The 25,123-nt window shown below is 35.0% G+C and overlaps 1 protein-coding gene across 4 annotated transcripts in view; it reads left to right on the top strand.

Annotated features, from left to right (window-relative positions):
• Positions 1-25,123, top strand: part of PSMD14 (proteasome 26S subunit, non-ATPase 14) — a 106,641-nt gene that overhangs the window by 79,912 nt on the left and 1,606 nt on the right. For 3 of the 4 annotated variants that reach the window (XM_003820943.5, XM_008974415.4, XM_063595201.1), the window contains 4 exons: positions 433-540; positions 6,069-6,143; positions 10,038-10,163; positions 23,849-23,911. In XM_003820943.5, the coding sequence (XP_003820991.1) occupies positions 433-540; positions 6,069-6,143; positions 10,038-10,163; positions 23,849-23,911 (372 nt within the window). The remainder of the gene's footprint in view (positions 1-432; positions 541-6,068; positions 6,144-10,037; positions 10,164-23,848; positions 23,912-25,123) is intronic. The other variant, XM_034954380.3, reaches the window with a different exon arrangement.

Consider the following 25,123-nt stretch of genomic DNA (forward strand, 5'->3'; position numbering starts at 1 on the left):
TGTGGTGGTGTAATTGATGTGACAGGGCTGGGCTTTAGATGTGGTCCCTTAACTTGTGCTCACTTTCAGTTTTAGTTTCTCTGTCATTCATTTTGATTAGGTAAAATTTAGGTGACAAACATATGCACACCAGTGAAAGCTGTTTGGTGTAAGTTTAGTAATGACATATTTCAATAATAAAGATGCAAAGTTAATTTTTTTCTTTACTGCTTCATGAAAATTGCAATAATTGGTGTCACCTTACATTACAAGATAGAGGGTGGTGTGCTGATGGCACAGTCAGCAGGAGGTTCTTTTTTATTAATATTATAATTAAATGATTTTCTGGATATAGTCCAGAAACAGATGCACGTCGATCATGCCTTGTCCACTGTTGCTTGGCATTATCACTTGCTTTTTAAAAAAAATTGACTTGACACCTTGTTTTTACAGGTTGTTATTGATGCCTTCAGATTGATCAATGCTAATATGATGGTCTTAGGACATGAACCAAGACAAACAACTTCGAATCTGGGTCACTTAAACAAGCCATCTATCCAGGTATTGCCTATATTTGATAATGTGTTAAAACTCTTAAATTTTAAAAGCCTGCTGTAAGTAGTCTTTTTAAGTTCTAATTCTTAGCATTTTAATTTGCTTGCAAATTAATTTTTCTTTTGTTTTAAAAAATTGTGGAAATATTGTTGTAAAAGTTAGATTTGTTCATATGTGAGTCAATTTTTAATGGGGTCTTTAAATTTTCCTATCATATTTGAGGACCCCCTTTTTGGGAGCATAGTAGATCTTTTATCTTGAAAGCATTCTGGCTTTGCATGGTTAACATTATAGAGAAGGACCAATAGGAGTTTCCGGTGAAGGATGTAACTATTATCATTGCTTGATTAGTAGGTATTTTTCATAGCAGAAAACAATGGAGAAATTGCTGTATATTTTAAGATATCCCTAGAAGTAATTCTTAAATATACTTAAAATTTTCTTCTTTAAAAAACCCACCTTTAAAATAAATCCTATAAAAGACATCCATATGTTACTTGTGATGAGAGTTTATGTCTTGTTTTTTATTGTGATAGTCAATTACCATTAATTGCAGTTACTGGTATTCAGACACTTAATATCCTCTTGAGTGATTGTTTTCTTTGTATCATTCACATGCCATGGTGTTTTTATACAAATCTTTATTTTCTGCAAAAATTATTTTAAATGTGTTTTTAAACGCACCACAGTCTGTGTCTATCTAGTTAATTACTACTCTAAAGATTAATTAAAAGGACAGAAATACCATGTTTGGTTAAGTAGAATACATAAAACAAAGACATTATAGTAGCTATTGCTGCTCCCTTCTGAAACCTTGCTCTGTCATGAGGTTGTCTTTGGGGAGTTGTGGCTTTGACAGTTAACCATGGTTAAGCCTTGGTTACACTTTGATAACTTTATACTTTTAAATGCTTAATTTTGGAGCAGTCACTCATCTGAAATCTTCATCAAAGTGAAGTGTTTTGTTTTAAAGGATTGAGGTGTGTTGATTTGAAAAAAAAGAAAAATGCAAGTCAAGGAAAACTGCAAAGTATAATGTGTATGAAATAAGCTACCAGTGGTTTTGATTGGGTACAAACAAGCCTGTACTTGCATGTTCCAAGAGAATATATTATTGGACCTGTTTAGCCTTGATAATGACCTTTCTTATAAACTCCGGTAGCATCATACTGCTTCATTATTTTTTGCAAAAGGTTAAGTAGCATCTCACAAGCCAAGATCATTGTGATTACTACATGGTATGTTTCTGCCAGAAGTTTTTACTAATTGCAAGTCACTCACCACCTGTTGCAGATTTCTTTTTTAAAATTAAAGCACTGCTTTTTAACCTTAAAAATCGACTGTAATCAATATTAATAACGTGTTTTTTCTATACCAGTCCAGTTTGTATTTTTTAATCTTACCTTATAGCCTGTAATTTAAAGTGCACCTTATAAAGCAGGTTCCAAACCTGTGTTAAACAACGTGTGTATGTAACAACTACAGCATCATTATTTTTCCTTTCATTTTAGTTTGTTTTGCCTTCCAGTTAGAACCTGTAAATATATTTATTTCACAGTTTATATAGCGCCTACCAGAATGACATCTATCTGGGTGCTCTACAGTTTTAAGACAATTTCAATACTAAAACACACAAATGAGACCAAGCCAACAAATGACAGAACAAAGCCACACCTTAATACACTTTCTTATTTTTCTAAGACAAGCTAGAAAGCAACCCAGAAGAGCCTGAAGGGAATGGTAATATCTGCAATGGAATTTTATTTTATGTTAGCAGGATCTTTAACTCTGGGATCAGAAACCTTTCAGAAATGCCATGCCTTTTATTTTGAAGGGGGAGTTAGCTGGTGTTAAGAGGGGCCTTGCTCCTAAACCAGCTTTCAAGTAGTAGGGATAAAAGTCTGATAACAGCCATCAGCTCACATGCTGGTGGTCACTAATGATTTTCTAACAGATTTTTTTTTACTCTTATACTTAGTAGCAGAGAAAAATTATGATTCGCTGTAGACTGCTATTTAATAACTTGGGGAAAGTTCAAATATGTTAAGTAAGAAAAGATTATAAAACAGAATATATCAGTTCTCCATTCTGCAAGTGTATATTTTATAGATGGTGCCTATATATTTATACCAGGATATTAGCATTGGTTACCTTTGGATGGTAGAATTATGAGATTTTTTTGTCTTTCCTTGTCCATATTTCTTAAATTTTTTTACAGTGAAACATATATTGCTTTTAGAAAATGTTATTTTTTAAAGTACTACTTGACAGTGTTGAAATAAGCTAAGAGACAAAGGTTATTTTCACTTTCATGTTTTATATAATAGAAGCCACTAATAATCCTGATAGAGAGGAGAAAGTATAATGCCTATCCTCTAGGCTTTTATATTAATATATGATAATGTATATTATTTTTATTTTGCACTTGGAACATTTGGCTATTACTTTCAAATGTTTAGAATTGAGAGTTAACAAGCATTTATTTTAGTAACTAAATTTTTAAAACTATTCCATTATAAACTGTTCAGTGACATTTTGGATTCCTAAGTGTCACAGTAAATTTGAAGATTGGTAGTCAGTCTCATGGAAATTTAGTAAATATTGATGCATAGATGCATGTGCTAAGGCTAAGAGCCTCTAAGTATAGTCTTGAGTACAGTTGCATTGTTTAATAGAGTTAAGCTATTTGGAAAACATTGTTTCAGTAATTACTGAACATATAAGTTATAAAACAATTGCACTAGAAAGGAGCCATTGTAGTCATTTAGTACATGAGGAAACCTGAGGCCCATAAAGTTGAGTTGCCCAGGTAATCCAGTGAGGTAATGTAGGAACTAGTACTCATAACCAAACTGCTTCATTCTTTTATATTATCATTGGAAATTTAATTAATTAATTTTGGCATAGAAAATATATATACAGTTAAAAAAAATTTAAAGTACAAAGTCATTTAGCAAAAACTCTCCCTTCCTCTTTTGCCTTCTGCAACTCAGTACTCCACTCTAGAGGGAACCACAAAACACATTTTGTTTCTTTTCAGTTATTCTATTTATATTCAAAAAGCTTCATTTTAGAACGTGATTTAAAGGATATCAGTTACCACCGCATTTTCAGTTTATCAATATAAAATAAATTAAGGCAAACAAATTTGTCTTTAGATCCAAGCACACCTTTTTAAGGAGCATGAAAACTTTCAAAAACTTATCAGGAACCCATGAATAGCTTATATATAATCCGTAAGCCGTGTGTTTTATAATGCACCTGCTTTTCCACAGCAGTGAGTGCATAGAGGTAAAATCATAAGTCAGTTGGTCGTGTGTAGTTCTACATGAACCCAAAAAGGACATGGCCGGTTGACTTATGATTTGGAAGGAAGGCACTGGGGGCACACAGCAGGTGAGTAAGTGAAATTGAAAGACTACTTGAGGATATCATTTGATTTAAACTTACCTTTGTTTTGTTGTTGTTATACCTGCTGATCTTTCATGCTGTCTGTGTTAGTTTTAATGCTTTTATCTATATAATGTAATTGAAAATCAAGTAGATTGTACCTTCAGACACCAGTTAATATTTCATTAGTACAGTTAGTCTCAAAAATATAGGGCCTAGTATCTGTGGGTCCATTAACTGGCTTCTGTATGTATTGGCTGCAGCAGTTACTAGCTTTATGACCACCATGTAGGGTTGTGCAATTAGTGAGTGCATCGCGCAAATGTGCTTGGATGAGGGAGCTTCCAGCTCAAGCTCCACTCTCTACGCCAGACTATGTCTGCTTAGAGGACTGAGCACCTTTTTCTAATTCTCTACCAGGCTGATTCACCTCCTAATGTACACGAATATGAGCACAGATTAAAGGAAGCCCTGATCACTTCTACTTTTTGATCTGTACAGTATAGCATTTTTATGCACTAAAATTTAATTCATTGCTTCTGATGATTATTGAAATGAATAAGGATTTAATATACACTCTTGGTACTTTACAATCAGTCACTGCTTCCTATGGAATTTCATAGCTCACTTTTATAACAGACATTGGTAAAATAAGAATCTATTGTTAAAGTACTCATCTAAAATATTTTAATACTCATTGGAGTGATTTTTGCTACCAAAGCTTAAAAATTAACATAATGCTTTGTTTCATCCTGATCCTTAAAGTAAATAGACTTAATCCAAGAATTTCCTGACATGTATTGTGGCATAGTATGTTAGAAAGAACATAGGCTATGGAATCAGAATGACCTAGGTTCAGATCCCCATCTAGCCTTTTACTAGCTATAAACTTGGACAAATTAATATTTGTGTCTTATTTTCTTTCTTTTTTGTTGTTGTTTTTTTTTTTTTAGAGAGATGGGGTCTTGCTGTGTTGTCCAGGCTGGTCTTGAACTCTTGGGCTTAAGTGATTCTCCTGCCTCAGCCTCCCAGAGTGCTGGGATTACAGGCTTGAGCCACTGAGCCCGACCCTGCATTTTATTTTCATCTGTCAAAATACAAATTGAATTGCCCTACCTTACAGTACTATGAAGATTAGAAGATGTAATGTGTAAAGCAGATACTAGCTGCTCATTAAATGTTCTCTTCTTTACCCCTTCTTCCTCTACCTCAGTGACATCTTAAGACCTACATTGTAAAAGTCTATTAGTTAGAGAAGTGGTGGTTATTTTGGTTAGTTTTTCTCTTTAGATTCCTGAGGGTTAACTCCAAAGTCCTTTTTGTTTTTATACTTGTTAAAAATATCCCTAAAGGTTTATTTCTGACTTTCATGTTTTTCTAGGCTGCCAGAGGGTCCTTTAGGTCCACCAGAGTACTGTTGAACCTCATTTGAACACTTGCTGTTGTCAGAGTTAGATATGGGGGCAGTTGTGAATTGATTTCAGGACATCCAGGATTATTGTTTCTTAATAAAGCCATGCTATTAGCTTAAGATTTTATTATGATTGGCCTGTTCACCTTGGAGACAGAGTGAGGTGAAAAAAATTCTGGTTGGTGAGATTGCATGTCACTGGATAAGAGCATGAGCTAGACAGACCCAGTAAAGACCAAAATCCACATAGTTAATTTGGAGACATGCATAACATAATTATTTGAATCAATCAAAACTGAATTAGGAAAAGGGGAATTCCAGATTAATGTGGGTAAAGAAACAGCTGTGTTATTGTGGCTTTTTAGGCTTTTCATTTGAAATACCCATGAGCCCCCTAGATATCATAAAGTTAGATTTAATAAATTATGAATGATTTATAAACTTAGCTTATGATAAGATCAAACCTTATCTCTGACTGAGCAAGGCTACTGAAACTGCTTAATTTGTGCTCCTCCATATCATGCTTTGAAGAATGTGTAACCCGTTCCTCTAAACCTTAGTTTTAAACTTGTAGCTAAGAAGAATACTTTAATTTCATCTTAATTTACTTAAAATAAAATGCCTTTATTAGAGGATGGTACAGGTATTATGTAAGAATATATCAACAGTTTCAAACATTTTTATTAGGTGAAAAATATTAATTTGTCCTTTTTAAAATCATTGATCTATATAGGCATTAATTCATGGACTAAACAGACATTATTACTCCATTACTATTAACTATCGGAAAAATGAACTGGAACAGAAGGTAAGTTTAAATTTTTATCTTATAGGAGGAAAAAAATCTTTTTCAAACCATTTAAACTATTACCTGGTATGTGATTTAAATTCGAATTTTTGACCTCTTTCAGTGTTTCCAAATATTATTCCATTATTGATGAATTGCAGCACAAAATAAGGGAATATTTTATTGGACTATTTAAAGACACATTTTACCTTATTGGTAGGTGCTGAAGTGGGAGAGGAAGTAGGAAATAAATCAAACATTCCACTTTGGTTTTATGATAAGTCATAAAAATATTTCTTTTAGTTCTGTGATTTTTCTGATTAACTTATCTTCTTCAATAAAAAGGCCTTTTGTAATTAAATTAGTAATATATTGCTCTGTAAATTTGAGAGGAATAACTTAAATTGCAGTTGTGTAGTGCTTTTTGTTTGTTTGTTTGTTTTAAGAGATAGTAGGGTCTTGCTCTGTCTCCCAGACTAGAGTGCAATGGTGTGATCATGGCACGCTGCAGCCTTGAACTTTTAGGCCCAAGGGATCCTCACTCTACAGCCTCCCGAGTAGCTGGGACTATAGGCATGCACCACCACACCTGGCTGTTTTTTGGGTGGTGGGTAGGAGGTAGAAACGGAGTCTTGCTTTGTTGCTCAGGTTGGGCTTGAACTCCTGTGCTCAAGTGATCCTCTCACCTCAGCCTTCTAAAGTGCTGCAATCATTAGCATGAGCCATTGCACCCAGCCTAGTGCTTTTAGAAAACATACCATGTTTACTCTAAAGAAAACTAAGCTGAGTTAAAGGGAAACAGTTTTAGGGTTTTCAGATAATTTGTACTAGATTCTGATCCCATTTTATACCAGTTTTCAAGTTTGATTAGTTTTTAACATTACCTGACATTTTGATGAATTAGCATTCTCATTTGTTTCTATTTTAGGATTATTTCTAGTACAGTTTTTCTCTCAACTAATGCCAAGTATTTAAATCTGCCTGTTGTTTTTTGATATTACAATCTGAACCAGTTTCCCCCCTTTACTATTACAATTAGTCATCCACCTAATTAGTTTCTTGTATTTCTCTCTGGTAAAGTTAAAAGCATTTTTTAAAAGAACACTGAGTTTACTGTTGATTGATAGCCAGTAAGTTTTGGTTAGTGAGACCGCTCTCAAGTCAGAAAGTGATAAGTAATCAGTAGCAAATAAGATCATTCTATCTAGCCCAAACTGTTTCTCACCAAGGTGTCTTAGAAGGGGATTCTGGTACATGGCAAGTGGCAGATGGAGTGAGTTGGGCTCTCCACGCTTACCCCCTCTTTCAACCAGATCACATCCATTTTTAATCTAATCTATATGCTGTGGGGGGAGGATGTGCAATATAAGATTTTCCTTGAAATAAGAATTCTAATTTTGTTTTTTTAAGTTTGATAAACTAGAGTTTTAAAAGGTCAAATCCACTCATAAACTCATCTGAAGGGCCCAGTGCTTGAGCACGTGATGAGTGAGGGGAGTGGGGGACCACTTCCCCCTTGGCGCAAGGGGATCTTATAACGCTCTCTTCTAATTGCCTGCCTGTGTACCACAGTTTACTTCTGCTGTGATAGATTTAGTTGATTACTTTAAGTATATTTTTAACACTTATTTTTAAGTTTACATGGAATGAGTACAGTCTGTGAAATATGGCACCATTCAGGGACAAACAAAATTCATTCAGAATATAAATATTTTATCAGACTGATATCTGACACCCATCTATTTGGAAATGTCTAGCTAATTACATCAATTTTTCTTTCTCTTTTTTTGGGGAGTATCTCATAAACTTAGCCATTTTCCTTGGCATAAAAAGCAAATATATAAGCACTTACATAAATTACTTAATGTTATGTTTATGTTCTTAATAGCTCAGTTTAGCTGTTAACCTGCCTTCTTGGTAACAAAAGCTCTGCCTTTACTCTTATCCAGACAACTTGTTTACTTAACCCCCAGCCTTACTCGAGGGTCGCAAGGGAATCCTTGTCCAGGTATGATAGGAATATCCTGTTGCTCCTTGGGAACTGTCTTTGTTTGCTTTTGAAGTGGTAGGGAAATCTAAGTCTCAACACTTAATTATAGGTAGCTGTATAGCATAGGTAGTTGTAGCAGCACCCACATTTCCCAAACATGTATTTTCTAGAACGGTATCAGTGGAGAAGCTAGGAAGGAATCAGAGAAACTGAAATCATCTGTGGAGGGTTTTCCTAATTTTTTTTGGCATACTGTCCTTACCCCTGGAGCCATGGGAGAAAATGGGAGAATTAGTGACCTTGGAGCCAAAGGAAGGGAATGGAGGAGTTTTGTATCTTCAAAAGCCTTATAGGTGATTTTGACAGGCAGCTTATTTTCCAATGTAAGATAAAATTTGTACCACAAATAGCTGTAAACTTCTAAGCAAGTAGGATAATTTTTCTAAACTAAACCCCCATATACCTCCAAGTACATCTTCAGATTCTTATGGCTCAGGGATCTCATTTAAAGTATAATGGTTCTATTGACAAAACAACAGTCATTTTATAGCCATCATTTTTTTTCTTTTACTTTTCACAATTTTGTGAATCGTCCAAAGGGAAAAAACTTCTTATTTAATGATGGTCCTCAATTGAAGAAAATTTGTAGGGTAGGACTTTAAGAAAAACCGTCTTAAAATATAAACTTGAAAACTTAGGAACATCTAAGAATAAGTACTCAGAATAGTAAGTCCAATTTGAGAAACATTGAACTAAGGTGTTTAGTTTCATGATCACTGATATAGGATCCAACCCCAATTTGCTGGTGTGATTGCACACTAGATAATTTTTTTTTTTTTTTTGGAGTCTCACTCTGTCACCCAGGCTGGAGTGTAGTGGCGTGACCTCAGCTCACTGCAACCTCCGTCTCCTGGGGTCCAAGTGATTCTTCTGCCTCAGCCTCCCGAGTAGCTGAGATTACAGGCGTCTGCCACCACACCCAGCTAATTTTTGTGTTTTTAGTAGCGACAGGCTTTCACCATTTTAACCAGGCTGGTCTCGAATTCCTGACCTCAACTGATTCGCCCGCCTTGACCTCCCAAAGTGCTGGGATTACAGGCATGAGCCACTGTGCCCGGCCTAGATAAATCTTTTATTCTCAGCTTCATGGCTTTTCATCCTGACAATAAGGAAGTTTTAAGTTTTTAAATTATAGATGGAATACCAGAATTTGAAGGAAACTTTGAGATTACCTAATACAAGCCCCTTAATTCATAGATCTCTAAACTGAGGATCAGAAAGATTGACACAAGGTCACGCAGTAAATGGGGCATTTATCTCGTTATCTTGGCATTTGAAAGCTAGGCTATATGAAAAATTAGAGATACTTAGAAATTTCATTAATTCATTCATTCATCAGATATTTATTGAGCTATTATTAGATATTGTTCTAGAATCTAGACCCTAGTGATCTTGAAATGAATAGGGCAAAGTCCCTGCCTTCTTGATTTCCCTTTAGTGGGAGAGAAATGCAGTAAACAAGTAAACAAAAATTTCAGGTCTTTGTAAGCATTATACAAGTAATACAGCAGGTTAAGGGAAGAAAGATTTTGTTTAAGGTAGTGTAGTGTGACTATTTTAGGTATATTGTTGTTAGGGAAGACATCTATCTGTAAGGAAGAGAGGAAGGTAAGTTATGCAAAGATGAGAATAGCCTTCTAGGTAGAAGGACAGCAAATGCAAAGGCCTTGGTGTTGGAGTACTCCTTAAGTTATATTAATACAAATATAGGAGCATTCTAATTGGAGTTCATTTGAATTAATAAAGTTAAACTTAAATCCATTAAGTCAAAATGTTTTTTTTTTTTTTTGAAGTTTTTTTTCTCTAGACAATGAAGGGGGTATCCTCAAGGCAGAAAAAGAATTACTTTTTCTTTTATTTTTTAGATGTTGCTAAATTTGCATAAGAAGAGTTGGATGGAAGGTTTGACACTTCAGGACTACAGTGAACATTGTAAACACAATGAATCAGTGGTAAAAGAGATGTTGGAATTAGCCAAGAATTACAATAAGGTAAAAGTTACTTCTGCCATTTCTTCTTTATAATCTTTGGAATATGTATGATTAGATGCCAAGCATTATGTAAGTAATTAAAAATAGAGAATCCTGTTTTGTAAATAAAATAGTAAATATTTGCTTTGCAGTTCATCTGGTCTGCAGCTACTCACCCTTGCCTTTGTAATGCAAGGGCAGCCATACACAATATGTAAAAGAATGAATGTGTTTGGGATCTATTAAAACAAGCAGCTAGCCAGATTTGTCCCATGGGCTATAGTTTGCCAACTCCTGTTGTAGACCATGTAATACAGTTGCACATTTGAAATCTCTTCATTATTTAGGGTATTTTTTTCTTGAAAGGGACAAGGAGTAAGGGGATATAGATAACAATTAACAGCACTTACTACTTGCTGTGTCTAATTTATTTAATGAACGTTTCCATTATTTAATAATTATTTATTGAAAATCTAATGTGCCAGGCATATCATACATGTATACATATAGATTGCAACTCATTAATGGGTTGAAAACCTACAATTTTAAAATACACATTTATACATTATGCAGTGTTATATTAACAAATATTTATTGAACATCTCTTATACAAGTTATAATAGAAAATGGATCCTTGCTTTATTTATAGGAAAACAGGAACAGTTAGACAAGCTTCTAAATAACCAGGGCATTAGTTAAAAATCAGTCTGTACCATAACACCTTCATATTCAGATTGTCCACACACCAGCTACATTAGCATCACCTAGAATCTTGTTAGAAATGCAGACTTTCAGACCTAATGGCTCAAAATCTACGCTTTAACCAGCTCTCCAATGTCTACTCTTGTAGTTAGACATTAGAGAAACACTACCATAGAGAAGACCATGGGAAGCCCTGTAGGAGCTCATAGGCTCTGACTTTCAAGCTGGCCAACACCCAGGTTGCTGCCTTACAGATAAACAACATTCGAACTAGGCCTTAAAGCATAAGTAAGACTTGAACATAGAAAGAAATGTTACCCTAGGCAAAGTAAACATCACAGGCAAGGGCTAGGAGATAGAAAAGGCATAGAACAGATCCTGCAATCCCACCACTGGTTGCACATCCAAAGGAAATGAAATCAGTATGTTGAAGAGATGTATGCACTCCCGTGTTTATTGGAGCATTATTCATAGTACCCAAGATATGGAGTCAACCTAAGTGTCAATCAACAGACAAATAAAGAAAATGTGGTATATAGATATACATACAATGGAATACTATTCAGCCATTAAAAAAAGGAAATCCTGTCATTTATGACAACATGGATAAACCTGTAGGGCATTATTTTAAGTGAAATAAGCCAGGCATTGAAAGCCAAATACCACATCATCTCACTTATATGTGGAATCTAAAAAAGTTGAACTCATAGAAGTAGAGAGTAGAATTGTGGTTACCAGGAATGTGAGGTTTGGGTGAGCGGGGTGGGTTGGGGAGGTGTTGGGGAGCAAAAAAGACATAGGACATGTTTAAGAAACAATATGCTTGGCTAGCATGCATAGAACGTGAGGGTGAACAGTGGGGAATTAAGTTTTAAAAAGTTTTTGAAGTCTAGTAATAGCACTTGGGATGTCAGGATAAGAGGTTTTTTTGAGGAGTTTTTCTTTGTTTGTTTGTTTGTTTTTTGAGATGGAATCTCGCTCTGTCACCCAGACTCAAGTGCAGTGGGGTGATCTCAGCTCACTGCAACATCTGTCTCCTGTGTTCAAGAGATTCTCCTGCCTCATCCTCCCAAGTAGCTGGGATTACAGGCGCCCGCTGCAACACCCAGCTAATTTTTATATCTTTTAGTAGAGACGGGGTTTCACCATGTTGGCCATGGCTGTTCTCAAACTCCTGACCTCAGGTGATCCACCTGCCTTGGCCTCCCAAAGTGCTGGGATTACAGGAATGAGCCACCGTGCCTGGCCTAAGAGTTATTTTTGATCAGAGGCATGATATGCTTAGAACCTGACTTTAGAAACATGATTTCACAACAGTATAGAAGGAACACTGTAAGAGAAGATTTGAAATGGAGAGTCTGTTTAAGAGGAGCTTGCCACTACCCAAACAAAAGGTACGAAGAGTCTGGATTACCATGGTAGCAGTGGGAATGGAGGTACCAATAGGCAAATAAATAAAGCATGGCACTGGTCGGATAGACGAAGTGAAAGAAGGAGGAGGAATCAAAGAGGAATTCAAAGTTTCCTGCCTGGGTGACCAGTAGTATGGTAGTACCATTAGCATTTTCAATTTAGGTAGAAGTAGAAGGATTGAGGAAGGAGGTAAAGAGTTTATTTTTAAGGAAGCAATTAGAATGTGGGACTAGGAATTAATGGTAAAGGCTAGAGCTCAAGATTTCAGGATCATAGTTAAGATTGTTGTTGGTTATTACACCAAAACGTAGTATTTCCCTTTTAAAAATAAATACAACTTAAAAAATATTTTATCCAAGAGACAGTGTATAAAATTTACCAAGTGTAGCAATAAGACTTTTGAGAGAACTAAGCTTTAAAATAAAGTTGATGGGCCCATACAAATGAAATCCCAGCAGAATTAGGGTTGGCTTTGAAAAGTATGCCCTGATTATAGTGTTTCAACTAGGAAATCCCCATTAGTGCTAGATTGTAGGGAAAATATTTCTTATCTTTCTAGTATACGTTTTCATGCTGTGGAGATTAGATAAAGAGAAATAAATCGCTCACCGTATTTTAAATAGTTAACCTTTTATAAGTAAAAAAGTTATGACTTAAGTAATTATTCAGCAGACTGTAGGAATGGTTTTCATTTCTCTTTAACATTACACGTTTAAGTAAATTTGTATTGGTACTACTGCCAGGAAATAACCTATTTATGGTTACTGCTGCCCATCTACAGAAGTTTTTCCTATTTTACAGTTTTAAAAAATCTCTGTAGTACTCAAAAACTTGTAAGGTTTGGTTATAAAATGAAAACAATGTGTAAGCTGTGATATGAAAGAGTCCAAATTTGGGAATGTAATTCCCTCTGTGATTGAAAGAAATACGGTGGGTTTTTTTAGTAACACTTAAAATATAAAAAGAAAGGCCCATGCTACCAATTCTTCATAGTATTCTTTTTAATTGGTTGGTGTTTTAAGCTAAGGTAATTGCTGTTGGATGCCAGTTAGGTCCTAAAGTAAAAGAAGGTTAGAAAATAATTAAATTCTTACGTCCCAAGTTTTCAGTTTCAAGTCTGAATTCCACACAAATTCTGCTTGATTATTATTAGTCATTTGATTTTTTTCTAATTACTGAACCACAACACCCACAGTTCTGTTACTCCAAGTCTCCTAATTTATTCATGCGGAGATGCATCTGCTATTTTTTTTTAATTTTGATAATGTTTGATTACATATTTGTAAATGAATGTGCAGGTGAAAAAATGAATTGTGAAGAACATTTTAAGAATAGCATAGAAACAAAAATTTGCCTTTTTTTCCCCAAGCATGTAGTGCTATAAATTTGGAGATCTGACAGTTTACTGTTCAGGTAGAAATACTGACCTTCTTAGTAACCTGAAAGAAAGTTTCAATATTTCTTTTATATGCTTACATATGAAATATGTAAATATACAATTACATTTGGTTTAATACAGTAGCTATATTAAATGGAGAAATCTCATTTGGTAGTACAATATGATAAAAACAACAGATATAAATATTGGGGAAAACAGGTAAGATGATTATTATTTGGATATAATAGAATGTGTTTGCAATCAAACATAAAAATCTAAGAGAATAAACTTAGAAAACTCTTAGAACTGTTTTAATCGAATTATGTAGGTGGTAAACATAGTTATATAAACTGAAAACAGTCGAAAAATATAATAGGCAAATCAGTTCACAGTAGCATCTAAAATTATAAAAATATTCAGGAATTAACCATCACAAGAAATGTAAATGTATAAGTGTGTATGACCTTTGTGAAGAAAATGAAAAACATTTGTAAATAAATTGGGACATACCATGTTTCCAAATGGGAAGACTTAGTATTGTAAAGCTGCTGTCAGGCTTCCCAAAGGTTACTATAATTCTAGTAAGAATATTAACGTGAGCTTTGAAAAATTTGATAACATGACATTAAAGTTTATCTTCATAAAATAACAACTAACATTTATTGAGTGTTTGTTACGAGTCAGAATGGAAGAAAATATTTTTACCTATAACACAGAGTGAGCTAGTATCCAAAAATGCATAATATTCAGAGAATTCCTATAAAATATTTATTTTATTTTTGTTTTTTATTTCTGTAAGTTATTGAGGAACAAGTGGTGTTTGGTTCCATGAGTAAGTTCTTTAATGCCGATTTGTGAGATTTTGGTGCACCCATCCCTTGAGCAGTATATACACTGCACCCAATTTGTAGTCTTTGCCTATAAAATATTTTTTTAAAATGAGTTGAGCAAAAGAGAAAACTCACTGAAGACAAATGGTATATAAACATGGAAAAGTTCTAGCCTTTTTAAGTCGTCAAAAAAAGTTAAAACAAATAGAAAAATATTTTTCCCTTTTAAATAAAAAAGAATTTTTTTAGGAAAATATACCACTAGTGGGAAAGTAATTGATACATTTTTGGAGGCCGTCTTTCAGTTTTAAGTGCATATAACTCTTTAAACCACATGTTCTCTTTAAAGGATTTATTATGAAAAATAAAATTTCACAAAAACATACAGAAATATCTACAACCTGCTGTTAGATGTACAAAATTAAATTGTATAACAATGTTAAAATAATTCCTATCACGTTATCTTCTCTCCCTTTTTCAAAAGTATCTCTATCTTGCATATATGTCAACATATTGTGTTGGTAACAGTGTGTGTGAGGCGGGAGACTCCTATACTTTATGTAACGCCTGAATTATTTTCAGTTTTTGCATTAAACAAGTAATACTTAGATCTAAGGTTGTGTTAGCTCAAAATAACAATGGCTTAAACAAGGTAGAAAGGTATGTCTCATATTTCAAGTCCAATATAAAACTTCAAAGACATTAGAGACCCAGGTTCCTTCTATCTCTCTGCTCTGCTTTGCTTGTGTTGGCTTTCTTCCTTTAGGTCACCTCATGATTCATTGTGATTGCGATAGCTTCAGGCATCTCATCTGGGTTTCATGCAACAGGAAGAGAAGAAAGGGCAAAAGGGGGATAAATCAGTTTCCTTTCAGGATCCTTTCCATAAGTTCCACACAGCACTCCTGATTACAACCGGCCCTGGAACTATATGGATTTGAACTGTATAGGGCCACTTATACATGGATTTTTCTCATAAATATATTAGAATCTTTTTTGAGATGTAGAGCAATTTGAAAAAAACCTCAAACTGCATAGCCCAGAATTATTATTATTTTTTTTATTATTAAAGACAAGGTCTCACTGTGTCACTCAGTCTGGAGTACAATAGCATGATCATGGTTCACTGTAGCTTCCACCTCTTGGGCTCAAGCAATCCTCCTGCCTCAGCCCCCCAAGTAGCTGGGACTACAGGCATGTGCCATCATGCCTGGCTAATTTTTTGTAGAGTTGGGGTTTCACTCTGTTGCCTAGGCTGGTCTTGAACTCCTGGGCTCCAGCAATCTGCCTGCCTTGGCTTCCCAAAGTGCTGGGATTACAGGCATGAGCCAAAGCACCTGGCAGCCCAGAAATATTGAAAAAAAAAAAAAAAAACAAGGTATGTCACAAACGCATAAAATATAGGAGACACTAGTCTGTTTTATCATTTGCTACCATAAAACATACACTAATCTACTATAAAATAAAAATTTGTCAAAACGTATACATACATAGATGTACATGGCACCATTCTCAGTTGAGAAAGTTGAATTGCTTGATATGTGCTATAGATAGAGGTCTGCAGCTGCTGTTGCCTGCCATTTCAGACAGGCAATTCACCTTGTAAACAGATAATGTAAACTTATTGTATTGATAAATAAGTACGGTACTGTAAATGTATTTTCTTTTCCCTACACCTTTCCTAATAACATATTCTTTTCTCTAGCTTACTTCGTTGTAACAATATAGTATATAATGTATATAACATACAAAATATGTGTTAACTTTATATTATCAGTAAGGCTTTCAGTCAACAGTAGGCTATTAATAGTTAAGTTTGAGGAGAGTCAAAGTGACATACAGATTTTCACCTGTGACGGGTTAGCACCCATAACCCTCATCCCCATTTGTTCAAGGGTCAACTGTACATCTCATTTGGCAGAACGTAGTTAAATGGACACAACTAGCTGCAAGAAAGCTTATGCAGTGTGTGCAATGTGGTCTTTTAGCTGGGGTCATTGATACCTTTAGTAAAATCAGAGCTATGTTACAGCAGAAGAAGGGGAAGATGGACATTAAGAAGGTGACTGTCGGATTCTGCCATAGAAATTTTTTCCAACAACCTTAACTACAGTTTCTCTTATATACGTATATACACACACAAGCACATGTGCACATACATATATGATCTTTATTGTTCATCTCTATTTCATGTAATTACATTTTGAAATTGAATTCTCTGTGAAATTTTTATGAAGCAACTATGTTGTTTAGGGCCACTTAATCATGCATTTGACATTATTATTATTATTATTATTATTATTATTCAGGTTGTATCAGTGAAAAGTAATGATTTCCCCAATTGCCATGAATGTTTCTTTGAGGTCTTTGGAGATACATAGGACTGTGTTTAAGCCCCAGTGTCATTGCTTATTGTGTGTATGGCTAGAGGCAAGTCAGCCTCTCTGAACTGTGTTTCCTTATCTCTAAAATGAGGTTAAGGATTGTGATATATGTGAAGTATCTGGCACATGATAGGCATTTAATAAAATGATAGCTACAACCACTTCTGATGTTATTAATATTCTTGACTCCTCTCTCTTTCTCACATCTACTCAATCAGTAAACCATTCTGACTAAATTCTTGAATTAATCTGCCTCTTCGCATTGCCAGTTCCATTGCCTTACCTCCTAATTGGTTTGCTTGCATCTCCAGTCTTTCCCATTCAAATCAATTTTCCATTCTGTAGAATGATCTTTCTAAAATGCATATTGGTCATGCATCAAAGAAAACTATTTAAAAAAAGAGAAAAGACAACCTACAAAGTGGGAGAACGTTTTTGCAAATCAGGTATCTGATAAAGGTCTAATATCTAGAAAATAGAAAGGCATGTGTTGTGGCACATGCCTGTAAGCCCAGCACTTTGGGAGGCCACAGCAGGAGAGGATCATCACTTGAGCCCAGGAGTTCAAGGCCTGGGCAACATAGAGAGACCCTGTCTCTACACAAACACACACAGAATTAGCTGGGTGTGGTAGCATGCACCCGTGGTCCCAGCTACTCAGGATGTTGAGGTGGGAGGATCACCGAGGCCCAGGAGGTCAAGGCTGCAATGAACCGTGATCATACCACTGTACTTCAGCCTGGGCAACAGAGCAAGGCTCTGTCTCTTAAACAAAACAAAACAAAACAAAAATGAAAAGAAAGTATACAAGAATTAAAAACAGGAAAAAAAAAAAAGAAACTATAAAGAACTCTTGCAATGCAGCAACAAGAAGACAATCCAGTACAAAATTAGGCAAGGACTTGGATAGAAATTTCCCAGAGAAGATATGCAAATGGTTACAAACACATAAAAAAGATGTTCAATCAATTATTGGTCATTAGAAAAATGCAAATCAAAACCACAATGGCTACAATGGCTAGAATCAAAATAATGAAAAATAACAAGTGTTGCCAAGGGTATGAAGAAATTACTAGTGGGGATATAAAATGGTACAGCCACTGTGGAAAACAGTTTGGTGGTTCCTCAAAAAGTTAAACAGACAGTTCCCATGTGACCCAGCAATTCTGCTCATAAGTATATACCCAAAAGAATTGAAAATAGGTATTCAAACAAAAAGCGTGTATATGAATGTTCATAGTAGCACTGTTCACATTAGCTAAAGTTGGAGACAATCCAAATGTCTATCAGTAGATGAGTGGATAAACAAATTGAGGTATGTACTTACAACATACTATTACTCAGTCATAAAAAGGAATGGAGTGCTGATACATGCTACTACATGGATGGACCTCTAAAACATGGTAAGTGAAAGAAGACAGATGCAAAAGGCCACATATTATATGATTCAATTTATATGAAAAAAACAGACTAGGCAAATCCATAGAGACAGAAAACAGATGTGTGGTTGCCAGGGACTTAGGCAAGGCAGGAATGGGGAAGTAACAGCTTAATGTGTACTAGGTTTTCCTTTGGGGTGATGAAACGTTTTGGAATACAGGTGATTGGGGCACTAAATGTGATTGAATCGTACACTTTAAAATGGTTAATTTTATGTTATGTGAAATGTACCTCATTTTTAAAAATGCAAATTGGTTCATGTCACTACCTTGCTTTTAAAAAGCCTTTGATGACTGACTTCTCATTGCCTTAGAATGAGGTCCAAACCCCATTTGGCTCCTGCTTGCCTCTGTTGCTTTATTTCTTATCACTGTTATGTCGTTGAAATACTGAGTAATTTGCAGTTCTTCTAACTTATAATGCTTTTTCTTGCTTCCTGGCCTGAAGCACTCCTTACTACTATATTCCCATCCCCACTCTTTTTCATTCAATTCTCAGCCTAACCCTTTCTCACTTTTGAGACCCTCACCATACCACCAAATGAGTGCTATTTACTCCTTCTTTATATGCCAGTAGAACTTTGTTCTTCTATCAAATGAATTTAAATTTTTTTTTTTTTAAGGGACCAGGTCTTGCTCTGTTGCCTAGGCGGGCTGCATGATATCATCATAGCTCACTGCAGTCTTGAACTCCTGAGTTTAAGCAGTCCTCTTGCCTCAGCCTCCTGAGTAGCTAGGACTCCAAGCACTCACCACTATGCCTGGCTATTTTTTTTTCTCTTTTAAGATACAAAGTCTTGATGTGTTTCCCTAGGTGGTCTCAACCTCCTGGCCTCAAGTGATGCTTCCCCCTCAGCCTCCTGAGTAGCTGAGATTATTACAGTTGTGAGCCACTATGCCCAGCCTAATTATTACTTTTTAATTTCCTGGTTTTACAGCTAGTCTATAAGCTCTGTGAATTCAGATATTGTCTCATTTTATCTTTAGTACACTGCCAGATAAATGGTAGATGCTCAATAAGTATTTATTAAATGAATGAAATTATGCTATACTTGTATTTTTCTACCAAAAATGTGACTTTATTAAGTGGCCAATCATAAGCACTGTTATTAACTAATATTAACATAATATAAACTAAAATTTAAGGAAATGCAATGTCCTCTAAGGGGCACCTTTCTTCCTAATCTTCAACTGTTCTCTATCATGGCACCCTTTGCCCCTCTCCCTTCCTTGAGGCTAACTGGATAAAATGTAACCTCCTACGTCATTGATCATTTCCTTCCACCTGCCTCCAGTATTCTCGGAGTCATAACCTTTTCATGACAGAGTATGGCGCTGATGACAATTTGCTGTTTCCAGCTTGTTAAAAGAGATGAGTGATTTATTTTCTTAGTGCACTGAGTCTTGCATCTCTTTCAGTTATTTTCCTTGTCCTCTTGCCTTCACATCATACCTTTGAACTTCCGAAGTCTCTTCTCTTTACTTCCATGGCCATACATTCCCATGGTTCCCCTGACTTTTTGGCAACTACACACTCTGTTGCCTTTGCTATGAGCATTTCCAAGATTCAGCCCTTGCCTTTCTGCTCTTCTGTTTTTATACCTTTCTTTAAAAGTCTGTTTTCATAGTTTAGCAATGCCAACAACTTTGAAATCTCTTCATTTCCTCTCATTTGAAATGTATTATCATCTCCACTGTCTGAGACCTTTCCAGTTACATGTTCATTACTTCAGATGCTGCTGTTCAAGAGTCTACCTACTTTCTACCCTACTTGTCTACCCTACTTTCTACTTTTTCATGACAGTTCCCTCTACCAATTTGGTTATAACTGACACTCATTTTTCTAGGCATCATGTAGGTTTGAAACTTTGGACTCATCTCTTGCTCTTCTTCCACATCCAGCCATTCTCCCATGGTTTTTCCCTTTCCCTGTTACTACTAAGTATCACATGATGTGTTCCTCCCTAATGCATTCTTTATACTCTCATCCTGACTCTCCCTCTGTTTCCCCAGGTGATCCACAAGAAAAAGTTAGGTACATTTACTTAACCCCTATGTCCCCATCGTGCTTTGTGCACACTCCTTTTTTGTATGTTTTACACTGCATTATGATTTGAGATTTATGGGCAAGTAAAGCGCAAATGTGAGCTCCTTGAGAGCAAGAAGAGTTTGAAAAATTCCTTTTATGCTAGAAATTTTGCTGAAATTAACATATGAAGTGTAGATTAACTTCTTTATTGAGATGTTTTAAGGATTCAGTAAATTATTTGTAAAATCATGCCTATATTGATGTTTAATTAGTGATGGTAGTAGAAAAACTAGTTATAATGTCTTCATATAACACATAATATTGTTTATATAGTCAATACTTTAAAAATCATGAAAGAAGTAAAATACATTTTTTGAAATCCACTAGCAGTTATGCATTGATTGCTTAATAGTGAAAAATTAGTATATGCCATTTTAGCAGTTTGTGCTGTCTTATGTAAAAATTGCCATAATGGTGATATTAAAAAGATATTTAAATGGGATCGTGGCATGTTATAGTGTGAACACAGTTAACATGTTAATGTGGGAAAAAGAAACCAAAGAAATAGTGAAAGAAGTATGATGTGGAATAAGAGAGATACAGGGTGGCAAAAGCAAAGGCTAAGGGAATAGAAGAGAAGACAGATGTTGGAGTAGGTCTAAGTATGTTCAGAAAGTTAAAAACAACAACAACAAAAACAACAAAAAATCCATTGGAATTGACCTCCTGGAGATCCTTAAGAGTGTTAGTGAAGTGCCAAAGATCCCATCAGTGTTTGTAAAAGGGTAAATAAAGTGATGGAATTTGAGATACAGATTTTCCATATAAGAAACTTGACCATTAGCAGAAAAAAGAGAATGAGGTTAATGGGTTTAGTAAAAGCCTCTGTAAGATAGGGGATACATTGGAGGGGATTATGATCACATAACAGACCAAATTCCAAGGATTTCTTAGAGCTGTGCAGACCGTGCATGATGGGATAGCCATCTGGGGGTCTTTGTTGATAAACTGTTAAAAACGTTTCTAGTGTGAATAGCCACAAACATTTTCAGTGCTTTTTTGTTGGTTGAGTAAACCGAAGAGCATGAATGCAAAAGCAAAATTTGACGCCAAATCACAGAAGTTGCCATAAACACAGAAGTTCCCTAGTGAGGACACTGCCTGTGCCTGAATTTCATTTGTTTCTGCTGCAACCATTTCTTACGTTTTTCCTGGTAACTAGCCAGATTAGAACTGTGAATGAAGACAAACTGGTCTTGCCCAGATGGTAGATGAGATACAGGTAACTTGGGTAGATAGAGAAAATATTTAGGCATTTGATTTGGAATATCTTAGAATTGAAGAGATATGCTTACTCTTTTGTCATGGGGGTTTGCAACCTTAGTATATGCCTAAATCTACAGCTGCTCCTCATTTCCCAGATGGCATCTATGGCTGGGAGTACTTTTTACCATCTGTACTTCTCAAAGAGTTTGTGAACTCTCTCTTTTAATTATTGGGAATGGAAAAACTAATTGGTAAAGTGGGTAAATTATGTAAAAGATTTTTAAAATTTGAATTAGTGCTTTTTATACCTAACCTTTCAAATAAGATCAGTACTTCAAGTCCTTTTTGACCTTCATCGTTCATTGTCTATCTACCATCTTTGTTGTTTGCAATATTCTGCAATACTCCCTAATAACTGTTTTGTACATGGATTGGTATTTTGAGCCAAATTCCAAAATTTTTGCCTCCTTACAATACTGTAGTAAGTACTGTTGTTGGCATGTACCCAGAACAACTAACACTGAATGGGTATGGAGTACAAACTTATGTGAATTGTTCCATTCATCTAAGTGCTTTTAAGTCAATAAAGTATAGTGTCACAATTTGTGAAAGTAATTTAGAAAAACATACTCTTAATATGTTTTGTCAATGTTTCCATTTATGTAAAACATTGAATAGTGGGAGAAGCAATTTCCCAGTTAGGAAATACTTTTATAACTGAAAATAATAGAGTGACATCTGACTCTGAAAATGAGCATATTCTCTGTCTAGATTTGGCATGTTATTAACTTTTTCTTCTTTCGGGCTTATGAGTCATAAATGCATTTCCTAATGATGTGTTGTAAATAAGTATCCTCTGATAATCAGTAGATACAATACCTATTCACTATCTTTTCTCTTTAGGCAGGTTCTACTGGGGAAAATTCTCTAGATAGTTTGTCCATTTATAAAATTAGACACTTGCCATCTTTGCTCATTTTCAAGTTCTCTGTTTACAAAACTATTAAGAAGGTGTGAAATGCAGCCAAACTTCCCAGTTTATGGGGAATGTCTGATGATTACATTTCCTACATGTTCATTGTTCGCACATGAAGAAATTTGGCAGCTGTGAGATAATAAAGTTCAGAGTATCCAAATCTAACCCTCACTGGGATTTTGGTTCCCTGCTTTCTGCCACCACCATCTCACCCCCTTTTGTAACTCTTTTTGTGGTAAATGCTGTGTTGGCATTTCTTAAGGTTAGTGATCCTTAAATTTTCTTGTTTTTTTTTTCCATTTATCAGATGCTATGAATAAATCATAGATTAAAAGTTCACCTGATACAGAGTCTTGTCTTCAGGCCATAACATACCCAAACTGTTAAGATTTCTTATGTGTGAAATTCTCAATAAAGAGGTTTTATATTGGTGCCATTATTGGGAGAGGAGGGCAGTAGTGGTAGCCAATCTAAATGTTATAATTATTTCAGAATTACTCTGCCAGAAAGTTATGATCATACATAGAAGAGTTTGCAGCTAACTTTGAAAGTAGTGGAAAGTGGTTTTCATGTATTGTTTGGGTTAATTTAATTTTGATTATATTTGGTTTTTAGTTCAGGTAATTTTTTTGTTGAAAACTTCAAATGACAATTTCTTCATGGTTACTAAAGATCACTCATGTGGAGTAGTTTCAGATTTTTTTCTGAATACACGTATTACTTTTAGAGATGTAAAGATGTGAAATTACTAAGAGAGAAACCCATGTGATTTGTTTAGTGGATCAAAAGTCGGTAGCTCCTTTGATCTTAAGTGCCACTGATAGTTAAATAGATACTGAAGCTATGGGCAGGCTGGATTGATAAGAAAAAAGGAGACAGCGAAATGGGAAATTGGGAAAGAACTGTGCAAATAGGAAAAGGAGAGAGCAACAGAACAGAATTAGTTAGTACCACAGTGCCGTAAGTGCCACCTCAGGTACTTCCATCTCCCATCTCCTGAAGAATTCAGTAACAGTTTGCAAATGGTCAACACAATCATTTAGTGATCCGGTTTGATATTTTCAATACTTTCTGTGTATTTCTTGTCTGTTTTCAAAATGATGATGCTGATAGTTTTTATTGCCCTGAAGGTTATTCTGAAGTTTAGCATAATTTTATTTGTTCAGTAAATTATTTGAATAAAAGTTGTATGAATGAAAATTCTGGTCATCATTATTTTTGGTGATTATCCTGCAGTGGGAATAGAGGATTTATAATTTTAAACTCTGTCCTTTGTGTTTCATTCACAGGCTGTAGAAGAAGAAGATAAGATGACACCTGAACAGCTGGCAATAAAGAATGTTGGCAAGCAGGTGAGGTGTACTGTTAATAAGTTATGCAGTTGCATAATAACATGTTCTTATAGAGTTAAAACTGTTTTAGGGCCTATATAATTTTTTTCCTGTCCACTCTATGTTTTTCTTCTGTCATGTAAATGTGATACTAATTGTAAAGGTCACTAAATTTATTTGATGTCAGGTTCTCTATAGAGAAGTAAATCACAAATACCTAAGAGATATTATCGTCAGTGAAAATAATTTACTAGGAACAAATTAGGACACTTGTATCCTGAATTAATTTTTTAAGTATTATTTTTACCTACAGATAAATAAGATAATAGAAGGGTAGATTTATTTCATGTGTAACAAGTTTTGTTAATCATGTACTTTATCAATATGTAGGTAATATTCCTGAGAAAGGTTAGAGCCTTATTGGGTTATACTGAGTGAAGAGAAAGGGCTTTAAGTATTTGCTCTTTCACTTTTCTAAGATGAAATATATATTTTAGTCTCTATTATCTGAGGGTGGGGGAAGACACCAACCAATTAAAGGAATCTACAGATTAATTAGACTGTTTTTTAAAGAATGTTGATTACATTTTTTCCCCATTTCATGGAACATGGTTATCATATTGCTGATGTTGGCAGAATCTTGATATTTCAGATGCAAGACACTAAGCTGTCTTTGCTTTCAGCCATCCTACCATATGCTCTGATCCCATCACATCTCACAAGCTATGTAGGTTTGGGCCAGGACCATTCTTGGATGGGAAATCTCTAAGAATCACCCAGCTGCCACAAGAAGTAATGTAGATAACTGAGGGAAGCGTGTTACCAATTCACTATAAAATGAATTACTCCAACAGAGCAGTAGGGGCAAAGGTCTGACTTTATCATATGTCATAAATGAGAAAATCAAATTTCACTACCTTCTAAGTATTACGTTTAAAAACAAGTACCCTCAAAAAGCAAAATGAAATACAGTTCATTTTATTTTCTCATCTTATGTGATATCACCCTTGTTATCTTTTCCACTGCTTATTTTAATCATAATACTAGATCACCAACTTGGAGCCTTATACTTTATAGAATTCAGTAACTGTTTTTTGAATAAATGCCTTTCCAAGGCCATAGTTTCTTGATACAGATTTAAAGCAGCAAATAAAAGGTCTAAATACAAAATGAAACTGAAAAATATGTAATTGGCAAAGTTTAATAATCATCAGAATCATTTTTAAAAATATA

The sequence above is a fragment of the Pan paniscus genome, chromosome 13 (assembly GCF_029289425.2).
Source record: "Pan paniscus chromosome 13, NHGRI_mPanPan1-v2.0_pri, whole genome shotgun sequence".
NCBI classification, from domain to species: domain Eukaryota; kingdom Metazoa; phylum Chordata; class Mammalia; order Primates; family Hominidae; genus Pan; species Pan paniscus.